The sequence below is a fragment of the Lissotriton vulgaris genome, chromosome 8, assembly GCF_964263255.1.
Source record: "Lissotriton vulgaris chromosome 8, aLisVul1.2, whole genome shotgun sequence".
NCBI classification, from domain to species: domain Eukaryota; kingdom Metazoa; phylum Chordata; class Amphibia; order Caudata; family Salamandridae; genus Lissotriton; species Lissotriton vulgaris.
The window spans coordinates 1,975,571-1,987,800 of NC_141696.1; the positions used below are offsets into that span (position 1 = coordinate 1,975,571).

Consider the following 12,230-nt stretch of genomic DNA (forward strand, 5'->3'; position numbering starts at 1 on the left):
ATAATATGCCCCTAGGTTCTCGCCGTATACAATATTGAGATATTCTTATATAAACTTAAGGGGCTTAGGAAACAGCGACGAGGGAAAACTGGTGTGAACATGGGCTTCTATGGGAATTCTCAAGGGCATATTATCAAGCCCATTTTCGCCGCTTTAGCAGCAGTTTTCTGCCGATAAAAGCGCCGATAATGTATCGCCTTTTGTTGATAATATGCCCCTAGGTTCTCGCCGTATACAATATTGAGATATTCTTATATAAACTTAAGGGACTTAGGAAACAGCGACGAGGGAAAACTGATGTGAACATGGGCTTCTATGGGAATTCTCAAGGGCATATTATCAAGCCCATTTTCGCCGCTTTAGCAGCAGTTTTCTGCCGATAAAAGCGCCGATAATGTATCGCCTTTTGTTGATAATATGCCCCTAGGTTCTCGCCGTATACAATATGGAGATATTCTTATATAAACTTAAGGGGCTTAGGAAACAGCGACGAGGGAAATGATTTGGTCTTGGGTAACAGAATGGATGGAGGTTACAAGAAAGTCAGAGGCTTTAGTTGGTTAGGAAATTGATGTACGGTGTTTATAAAATGCATATATGGATGTTTTATATTTGTGGTATGGATTGCTGCTGTTAGGAAAGAGGCACCTGCACTTCAACCTGCGGTATTTGCCTATTTATGATAATAATTGAATCAATTGAATTTTTGTGGTTATGTACTTAGAATATGAATGGATTTTTATAATCATGTCTTAAAAATGTGATATTTAATGCTTTGGAAAATCAATTAAAAAAAAAATGTATTCTACATCAAGTATTTGCTACACGATTTCATTCATCAAATTAAACAACTTAGAGTGTAGTTTTTAGCTTTCCATTTTTCTCTCTGGTGTTTCCAGCACACCGAAGAGTCTGTAAGAATGTATTATCTCTCAGCTCTCAGCTCCCAGAGGTTTCAGGGAGTCTTTTCCGATGACTGATTTTGTACCCTGGTTTTCTGTATTTTTTATGGAAGACAAGTGTGCCTACCCTCTTCCTTTTCTTTGCAGGAGCTTCTGTTGTTGGCCAGAGGATCGGGAGACTGAGGACATGGTGGCGCAGCTACTGGATGAAGTTAGGTGAGTGAGCGATGATGAGGAGAACCTCACGGCAAAGCATGTGAAGCCTGGGCGTGGTTTAAATATTGACCGTGGCCTGAAGTACCGGGTTTTTAAGAACCCAGCGGTGCCAGGGAGAACACCCAAAGACTTCGAGTTCTTCCTGTTTCAGACTACAGAAACACAGAGTCTTCTAGGTGAAGTCAAAGATCGTATTTATTGGCTGCAGCCAGTAACAGGTATCCTAGAAGTACAACAGCATGTATGTTCTCAGGAGACTGCTCAATCTTACAAAGCCAGACTTCTCCTTTTATACAAAATATTATGCTTCAGGCAAAACATTCCTTATTTTACGGTTGACCATTCAAATGTTTTACTACAAAGAAAAAGCAGAGTCATGATGACAAGCCCACATTTCAGTTCGTCCAGCCCGCAAATGATTACCCGGCAAGGCCCAGTATTTCCATCAGATATCGACGGACCCCCAATAAAATCGGGCACCTCCTCCTCGTAAAGCAAGTCATAAAGCAAGAAACAGGGACAGGTATGTGTAAGATTAGGCATGGTTTGTGTGTGATGAAAGGTTTATGATATGTTGTCCCTCAATGCTAATCTCGCTCTGCCACTGGGAAAGGAACTGGCCGGACAGGTTTGGCTTCGGGCAGTGGAGTCAGCTTGCCCAGGTCACAGAGGAGGCAGCAAAGGTACGTGTCCTTTGGACTTGGTTTTGGATTTAGTCATTTGGCTATGTGAGGGCAATCACAAAATGGCTGCCGTTCACAAAATGGAACCCGAGGGTTCAAGACGAAAACTCCGATTTCAGGGTGATTTCGTCACTCGAACATGACGGAAATGCTTGTGCATAGTATTTAATTCATTACCAGTCTGCTGATACCAAAATCGTCATGATACGACAATGTATCTGACACGGGTTCAGAATTTTCAGTACCACAGCCCCTCCTTTTGCCCTTACATAGGCAATAACCTATACTCACGCTAATCTGAGCCCAGGTCTATATTCATAAAGTCATTGAGATGTTGCTGTAGCATCATCCTATTACTTAGCTCGTTTCTTGATACAGGTTTCCTTACACATGATGTAGCACAGAGGCCACATATTGCAGGAGCACACTGTACGCACAGACAGAACACGAACATAATGGCTAAGATCATCCCAATGACTATCAGAATCTTCCATCCCCAGGCGGATATCAGTTCCCAGAACCACCCCATCAGTGACCAGTCTCCTTTATCCACGTGAATAGATTCAGAGATCTTATGAAGTTTGGAGATGGCCTGGTATACTGTCGGAGCGTTATCTGGGATGAAAATGCAGCAACTTGATTGGATCACATTGCATACCCCACCTCGGTCTGCAAGTATGACGTCTAAAGCGACCCTGTTCTGAAGTGTCATAAGGCGATCCGACTGGAGCTCAGCAGTCAAATTACTAAGGGCACCGGCTTTTTCAATTACAGTGGATTCAACCACCCTTGTCAATTGCCTTATGTTCCTGCTGTTCACCATAGGTCCCCAAAACGGCAGAAAACCCTTAGCAAAATCTCTGAATTCTTGTCCTGCAGTGTCGTCACTACTAATGACACCTCTGACTATCCTTGTTTTATGGTAATCTGCCGTGGCCGTGTAGGTGAGAGGCAACAGGAACGAAACAAAACATGTGCCCGAAAAGTCAGGGGGCAACCATGTATAGGCCCTATCATGGCAGATGAAGTAGGTGCCCTTAGCTGCTAGAAACTAAGGGGAAGTTCGAGATGCAAAGACATATGTTTCAGTGCAGACACTTTTCCCTAACTGAGCTCTGGGATTCTTGCCATTACCTTGCAGACATAGGTGACTCTGATGGGGTACAATCCAAATCGGGGAGCATCTTTTTGCTTGCTGGTTCTCACTCAAAGCAACTCTATATCCTGTTATGTTCCATCTAGTGTATGCTTGCAACTCATCTCCGGGAATGGTTCTATACGAGTCAATGTCTCTGCTCATGTTTGTAATTCCCACTACCAATGCTTTGTTGCTTGAGTTACTTCTCGTGGAACGTGGAGGATATGGTTCTATGGCATATATGAACACTGTTTGAAACGCCCACAAAGAACCATTGTAGCTAAATGGGAGAACCAAGTATGGGAGGACCTTATCTGTCGTATGTGGCATAAAACCACACACCCAACAATTAGTTGTGTTTACTACCAGTTGGTGTTGGTGTAAAAGCTGAATGAATGAGTTATTGGCAAATTCTGATCTTCTAGCGGACTCGTGTTCAGGCAGAGGGTGAAAAGAAAGCGAGGAAACAGTAGAAGGAGGTATGGGCTGTGTAGTGGGTGTAAATGTCACTTGAAAAGTAAATAAAACATATCCTATTAAAAACGTCATCACACTAAGCAACATAAAAATACATAATATCAAAAATCGTGTTCTTGTCATCAATGTACACATTCTGGCTTTAAAGTTCATCGGTTTGGCAGGTCTCTCCATCTTGAAAAACTCTATCCTCTATAATTGCTGCCCGCGGCGGTAGGGTGTTCTATGCTAAGGAATGCTTCTGTCAGTCCAGGGCAACTCCCTTAGACCAACCAGAACCGTCGACCTAACGTTTTCGGCTGCACGCCAAAGACTTGGGCAACCGCGACCCTAGCAGCAGAACCCGGATGGCGGTTCGAAAAACAAAAATAAGCAAGTTTCTCAGATGAGAGAGCTGCACTTTCAAAAATAGAAGAAAAGAATTTTATTTGTCCATAGTCATAGTTCTTGGCCTCAAATTATAACGGGTTCTTCCAGGTGCTGTCTGGTCTTGGAATAAGAGTTAAGGCTCTGTAGTGTTCAATTGAATTGACGGAGGCACGGCTGCTTGCAAAACATTATCGCTTTCCTGTTTAGAAGTTGTTCCTTTTACTCGTGCATCACTAAAAGGCAGAAAGCGAGGCACGGTCTCAGTCTCAGAGTCAGCGATCCCCTCCTGGGTCCACCGGTTGTACGCTAGAGGCAAAGGTACCCTCTTGCAATGTACGCCGTGAACCCAGTGCTTTTTCCCTTCCACTCGAACAGCTGATCTTGTTGAGAGAAGGACTAGATGAGGGCTGGTCCACCGGGGTTGGTCATTCTTTGTTCGCTGGAAGTTTTTAATCAGCACGTAGGATCCTGGATCGATCGGATGTCCTGGAGTTTCAGAGACCTGAGGCAGGGTGTCGTGGACCTGTTGGTGTAAAACACGCAATTTAGCCGTCAATTTGTACAAATAATCTAGCAGTACAGGGTGTTTGATCTCACTAAACTTAGTTGGCCTTGGCACTCCCCATATGTTGGCCAGGCGGCCGAACACAATTTCATAGGGACTAAGTCCCACCCTTGAATGAGCAGTCATTCTCGTTGATAGGAGTGCCAAGGGCAGAGCTCCAGGCCATTTAAGACCAGTGCTCGCTTGGATCTTGGCCAGTTTCAGTTTTAGAGTGCCATTATAGCACTCTACTAGTCAAGCTGATTGGGGGTGATTTGCAGCGTGAAATTTTTGCTGAATGCCTAGCCCCTCACATACTTTCTTCATCACTCGACCCACAAATTCACTCCCATTATCACTCCAGACCATTCTCGGCATTCCAAATCTAGGGAAGAATTCTTTGACAAGGGCTTTAGCTGTGGACAGGGCAGTATTGTCCTTTAAGGGATATGCTTCTACCCATCTTGAAAAGGCACAAACAACAACGAGTACGTATTTCAGATTGTTGCACCTTTCCATGTGGAGGAAATCTAGCTGCAAAACCTCAAACGGATACGTTGGAGGCGCAAAATGACCAGCTGGAGTTGGGGTTCCCCTACCAGGATTGTATTTCAGACACACCATACAATTCTTGACCACATTCTCTGCACACTTGGGAATTCCAGTATTTTGCCATACTGGAGCCAACAACTTACAAATCCCTTTCACACTGATATGAGCCATTCCATGGGCCATTGTCACCACAGCAAGCACATACGCATTGGGATAACAACCATCGCTGATGTTCTGACAATTCGACCCAACAACCATTTGCATCCAGTTTACCCTTACTTTCTCTCCATTCATTCAACTCTTTCTCTGTAGCTTCAGCTTGAATGGACTTCACACTCTCAATCGTATCTTCACACATTCCAACGTCACCAATCCATCTCACAAGGCCTGCAAACATACATTCAACTCATCATATTCCTTGCAGTTTCTTTCGCAACTTCATCCGCAAACGCATTTCTGCGACCAACATCATCTGTAACCTTTTTGTGTGCACTGCATTTCACAATCGCAACTTGCAACGGCAAGGTCAGTGACTCAAGAAGCTCATTCACCAACTGACCATGCTGGATCTTAGCACCATGCGAAGTCAGGAAACCACGTTCACGCCACAGACGTCCAAAACTATGAGCAACACCAAAGGCATACTGACTGTCAGTGTACAGATTCACTCGTTTTCCTTTCGCTAACACACACGCTCTTGTCAATGCAATCAGTTCTGCCGCTTGTGCTGAGTTATGTGGGATACGTGCAGTTTCAACAATCGTATGCAAAGTCGTAACAGCATATGCCGCAGTCGTATCACCATTCGGCAACTTGAAATACGAACCATCAACCCACAAAGTACCATCACATTCTGGATTAGGAGTGTCCTTGAGATCTATCCTCCCTTTCGTTTCTTCCTCAGTTCTAAGAAAACAATCATGTGCCTCTTCGACATTCTATGTCTCAACTGAAATCAGCAACAACGTGGCTGGATTCAGTGTATTGCACCTCTTGATGTGCACATGACTCGCCAACAGTGTCAGCTCATAACCTGACAAACGAGCACTAGTTAAGTGCTGTGTCTTGGTTCTGTTTAACAAGGTGTCCACCGCATGTGGAACCATCACGATCAGCATGTTATTCATTACTAATCCAGCAGACTGTCGAATATAAAAAGCTGCTGCCGCAGTAGCTCTCAAGCAACTTGGCAACGCCTTAGCTACCGGATCTAAAGTCGACGAAAAATACGCGCATGGACGTTGCTTGTCCCCAAAAGACTGTGTCAGAACTGACAATGCACAACCTTCTTTCTCATGGACATACAATGTAAAGGGCTTACTGTAGTCGGGGGTACCCAACACAGGAGCCGAACACAATGCATCACGCAATTCGGAAAAACTTTTCTGACAGTCTTCAGACCACGGAATGGGATTCGGTGTATCTTTACAAGTTAATGCCACCAAAGGTTTGGCCAATAAGAAAAAATTTGGTATCCATTACCTACAATATGATGTAATGCCCAAGAAAGCGCGTACTTCTCTCTGTGTCCTTGGCACACTCAATTTTGCAATTGCCTGAATTTTTTCTGGGGTCAGTTTTCTTCCCTCCTTCGATAAGAGATGACCTAAGTAGGTCACTTCTTGTCGACAATATTGCAACTTCGAGAGAGACACTTTGTGATGCAGATCACATAAATGACGCAACAACAACAAGATGGCTTCTTTACAAATCTCCTCAGTATCTGCAGTGACAAGCAAATCGTCGACGTACTGAATAAGGGTAGCACCGTCAGGTAAAACAATCGTATCAAGCTGTTTTTTCAAAGCCTGACTATATATTGATGGACTTTCACAGTAGCCTTGAGGAGCGCGTTTGAAGCGGAAGCTTCGCCCTCCTAAACTGAAGCCGAAAATATCCCTGCTCTCCTTGGCAATCGGGATGCTGAAGAAAGCATTCTTCAAGTCAATCACCGAGAACCAAGTCGCTGAAGCTGAAATCATGGTCAATAAGGCAGTGATATCAGGGACAACTGGAAACTGTGGGACAACTATTTTATTCACTTCTCTAAGATCAATCACAAACCTGTAAACAGGTGGCTGGGAAGAGTCAGTACGCTTCAAAACAGGCAGAACAGGACTATTGCAAACGTTGCCTCTAGTTTCCTCAATTACATCTTTTTCTATCCGATCATAAATGATCGCTAACGCCTTTTCGCCTTCGCTAGAGATCTTGTATTGGGGAATGCGCGGCATTCTAACATTGGTTTTCAATGTCACAACATATGGCGGTATTTCTAAGAGACCCACATCATTAGGACCAGTAGCCCAAAGAATATCCGGAAGAGAAGACAATTCTGTCGGAAGTTTATCCTTCGATAAATACATTGGAGAAACCACTCTCTTGCCCGGTGTAAGTTGTACTCCCGAAGGAGAACAGTACAAAGTTGCATACAATCTTTTCAACAGATCCAATCCCAACAAGTTCTCACCACAACCTGTTGTAAGAATAAGGGGTGCTTCCAATTCACAAGGTCCAACAGAAAGAGACATAGGACTAGAAATCGGGTTCCTAACCGGGGCGCCAGAAAAACCTACTGAAATATTCATTTCGCCAGACAAAGGTGCGCCAGGGAGTTTTGAGTGCATAATAGAACTCTTTGTAGCACCAGTATCCAACAGAAAGGGCTCTGACACACCTGATGTAATCACCTCGACATAAGGTCCATTCTGATCTATTGGAACTGAAACAACTCCCTCTCTTTGTCCATGGCTGTCCTAGCAATCATTACCTTCCATATTCTCATCCTCTGCATAGTAGTCATCAGCATAGTACTGAGTCGTCCTACCAGATGTGTTATTCTGCTGGTCAAAACTATTCATTGAATTCTGTGGCGGAAACGAACGTGCGTTTTGCGGGAACGCACCGCGTCCCCTACCTCTAGGCGTTTGTTGAACACCGCGACCTCGTACACCAGAAGCACCATTCGTACGCTGCAACAAAACCGGACAACTATTCTTAAAATGGCCCTCCTCTTTACAATACGCACACTGATTGGGTCCATACGGTAAACGCTGTTGAGAAGACTCGTTTCTTTGCGAGTTTCTCGAATATTGCTGAGGCTGCTGATAATCGCGCTGATTATTACTACGGGGTGGATAAGCTTGTTGTAGAAGAACTTTAGTTTTTAATTCCTTAGTCTTTTTATCTGCTTTCTCTAACTCATCTTTGCGCCTATTTTCGTAGTACTGGGCAGTAGCTAAAATCTGTGCTGACGTGGAAACCGCCCAAGCACTTTCAGAATCCTTCAACTTATTACACAATTCGGGAAGCAAAATATGTACAAATTTGTCAACGAACAATCTCTGACCACCCTCAGTAGCCATATCCTGACCACTATGATCTACAAAAATCTCTTCAAACCGCGTGAAAAAATCACACACAGTCTCATCTTTCTTCTGTTTGCACGCAGACAACTTGTCCCAATTAACACGCAGTTCAGGCATTAAAGTCTTCATATACGTAATAATCTTATCAGGAAGTTCAGTAATTAAATCCTCAGGCTTAGCACCGCCTACTTGCCTATTGTCGGCATCTCTAAGATTAACCCATGTATCACCTAATTCAACCACATGATCCGTATGACGAATCTTACTCCAAATGGGTTGTGGAACGACATTGCCAAACAACATGTCGATGTCCGCCAAATTCATAATACACGAACCCACAGTCTGAGTCAACTCTTTATAGTACCCTGCTGGATTTTTGCGTGGGTCAGGCAAAGACTGCTTAATAGCTAAAACTTCAGCGCGTTTCCACGGAACATGCACCCAAACATGCTGAAAATGAGCCGGTACAAGTGGTGGAACATTACCTGGACCAGCAGCTACTTCTTCTTTCCACACAGGAGAAACCTCTCTCATTGGATATTGTCATGCCTTTCTCCCAACTGAAGAATTAGGCCTGAACAATTGTTGAGAAGGAGATTCACTCCTAAAGGACAACAACATCGCGACCGCTTTTTCAACATCAGATGGACTTACAATAGTTCCCTTCGCAAATTCGGAACGTATGTTGTACAACTTATCAGGAGCTTTCCCTACTTCCTCGTCCCATTTTTCAACAAGAAAAGCACACATCGTATCGAAAACGTACCGTTGCTTCGGTGCTTCCCATTGAAGGAAAACATGCATAAGGCTCTCTAGATCATACTGTGTTTCATACATAATCCATTTACGCGCCATGTGATCCAAAATCGTACGCTCATCCATATTCGGCAACTGACTGCATGACTGTCTACGCTCAGTAGCAGGGGACATACCCAATTGTCCCAACAAAGGAGAAAATAAACCAGAAACAGCAGCAGTCATTCGCTGTCTAGTAGAAGGAGAAGATGTAAAAACAAGAGAAGACGGAGCAATAGTGGAAGAATCCAAAGTCGTAGCAGAAGGAGTGTTAGAAACAGGCGTGGGAGTAGCAGGCAAAGGAAGAGGCAAAGTTGGCGGCCCCTGAGGAGGCTGCGCCAAAGGAACAGTAGCTAATGGAAGAGGAGCTGGCTGTGGAGGAATCACAGGTGGCACAATAACCGGAGGTTGCACAGCCTCAACTGGTGGCGGTGGTGCCGTAGCATTTTGTGCATAAGGGGGTGGTGAACTCAAGAGATGTGACATTAAAGGATCTTTCTCAACATCTTTTCTCATTTCCTGTTCTTTACACGGCAAAACTGGGTAGCACTTATCTACCGCTAACTTCTTTACTCTTTTCATCTGTTCGCTTTCTTGCTCTTCTTCGTTATCCCTAAATGCAACAGCAGCTTGTACCATTGACATACCTTGTTTATTTTTCTTCGCTAATTTCATTTCTCTCTGTTTGGCTTCTTTGCTCCATATGCGAAAAGAGTCAAGCATTGCCGGCCGGGCTTTCTTCTTAAAAAGTTTAACCTCTAGATTATCCAGAATCTCTGTGTCAAAGCTACCATATTGGGGCCATTTTAAAACACCATCCTTTCTGGTGTATCGGATTCATACTTCGTTATATGCGATAGGGCCTACGCCATGTTTCACATATAAGTCATAAGTCGGAGTTCCAATCGGAGGAACCGGACACGAGTCCTCTAACCGGGAATCCCTATTACAACCAAGACAAAACAAATTTCCAACTCTGCTAAGACCAGGCATCTTCACTCTCTAGTCTAGCTTCAAACTTCAAAGGATTATCGAATACGATAGTCTCGTGAATACACGAGTCCTTCGGCTTTGGCACTTGCAAGTTCCAAATAAAGTGATCCCGAAGGATACCAAAAACTAAGAACCAAACTAAGGACTGGGAGACGCTCCACTTATACTTACCTGAGGTATCGATGACGTCACCAGAAGACTCGTCTATTGTTTCGCTCTACCAATCATCAAGGGTCCAAAACAGGGCGATAGTCAGGGCAGCAGTCCTTCGTAGCCGTCGGGACGCAGGGAACCTCGCAGCAAAGACTTTCGGACCACGTCGACATACAGGGGTCGATGAAGTGGTTGGCCATCCTCCAGAATTTTCACACGAAGCTCCTCACAAACCTCTGGCTTGGACCGGTACCGCTGATACCGCCCTACGTTGGGCGCCAACTGAAGTACCGGGTTTTTAAGAACCCAGCGGTGCCAGGGAGAACACTCAAAGACTTCGAGTCCTTCCTGTTTCAGACTACAGAAACACAGAGTCTTCTTGGTGAAATCAAAGATCATATTTATTGGCTGCAGCCAGTAACAGGTATCCTAGAAGTACAACAGCATGTATGTTCTCAGGAGACTGCTCAATCTTACAAAGCCAGACTTCTCCTTTTATACAAAATATTATGCTTTAGGAAAAACATTCCTTATTTTACGGTTGACCATTCAGATATTTTACTACAAAGAAAAAGCAGAGTCATGATGACAAGCCCACATTTCAGTTCGTCCAGCCCGCAATTGATTAACCGGCAAGGCCCAGTATTTCCATCAGATATCGACGGACCCCCAATATAATCGGGCACATCCTCCTCGTAAAGCAAGTCATAAAGCAAGAAACAGGGACAGGTGTGTGTAAGATTAGGCATGGTTTGTGTGTGATGAAAGGTTTATGATATGTTGTGCCTCGATGCTAATCTCGCTCGGCCACTGGGAAAGGAACTGGCCGGACAGGTTTGGCTTCGGGCAGTGGAGTCAGCTTGCCCAGGTCACAGAGGAGGCAGCAAAGGTGTACGTGTCCTTCGGACTCGGTTTTGGCTTTAGTCATTTGGCTATGTGAGGGCAATCACAAAATGGCTGCCGTTCACAAAATGGAACCCGAGGGTTCAAGACGAAAACTCTGATTTCAGGGTGATTTCGTCACTCGAACATGACGGAAATGCTTGTGCATAGTATTTAATTCATTACCGGTCTGCTGATACCAAAATCGTCAAGATACGACAGTGTTTATGACACGGGTCCAGAATTTTCAGTACCACAGGCCAAGATGGCCACCAAGACTTGATGAAATTTTGCAAGGCTTCAGCAAATCCGGTGTGGAATTACTTTTTCCAAAACAGTACAAGGCACTCCACATTACCAGGGTGGAGCTCCTGATAACGATCGATAAATCAATCGACAGGGGAGACTGAGGGGTCTGAGGGTCAAAGAGCCCCCTTATCTGAGTTCTCAGTGGGATCTCAGTGTGGTGATAGACCTAGAGGATAAAAGGGCTACTGAGCAGTATAAGAGATTGGGTCATTGGTTAAGGTGGGTGACACCCTATTAAAGCAACAAACACACTCCTTGTCAGGGTGAACCACAAAAGATACTCATTCTGTGCTAAACCCTCTGGTATCTTGGCACAAAAACAGTCAGGCTTATCTTAGAGATAACCTGTAAAATATTTATGCAGCACTTAAACAGTGATAAAATGAAACTACAACAGAAAAAAACAAAAAAAAATCTCAAACCAATTTAGATAAAGTATATATTTTAATAAATACAAATATACCAACGTTATAATGAGTCTGATCTGTAAAACCAGAGTTATGAATGTCTCAGGTTTCCAGTTTAAAATAGTACCTAAAAGATTTAACACCAACTACGGGTATCTGGTCATGCGAGACCGGGACAAAGTCCAAAGTTAGGGTCGGCTGTGAGCGAGTACAGGTCGAATACATGAGGTGAATTTGGCACGGTCTCGGCCAATCTTTAGACTTAGAAATAATTGTGAAGAAACTTCCAGGATTTAGCAGTGGAAAGTGGCAGGCTGTGGCTGAGAAGGAGTCATTATCACCGAGGAACTCTGATCAAAGAAGCCATCGACGATGACGGGAAAATGCTCAGAGCAGAAAAAGACAGATCTCAGGTCCAAGGAGGTTGTCTTCTTCAATGGGA

At 44.1% G+C, this 12,230-nt stretch overlaps 1 protein-coding gene across 1 annotated transcript in view; it reads left to right on the forward strand.

Moving 5' to 3' along the window:
- LOC147693195 (NACHT, LRR and PYD domains-containing protein 12-like) overlaps nt 1–12,230 on the forward strand; it is a 1,166,314-nt gene that overhangs the window by 288,844 nt on the left and 865,240 nt on the right. Inside the window, exon 4 of the mRNA XM_086933618.1 lies at nt 1,050–1,118. Within this exon, the coding sequence (XP_086789744.1) occupies nt 1,050–1,118 (69 nt within the window). The remainder of the gene's footprint in view (nt 1–1,049; nt 1,119–12,230) is intronic.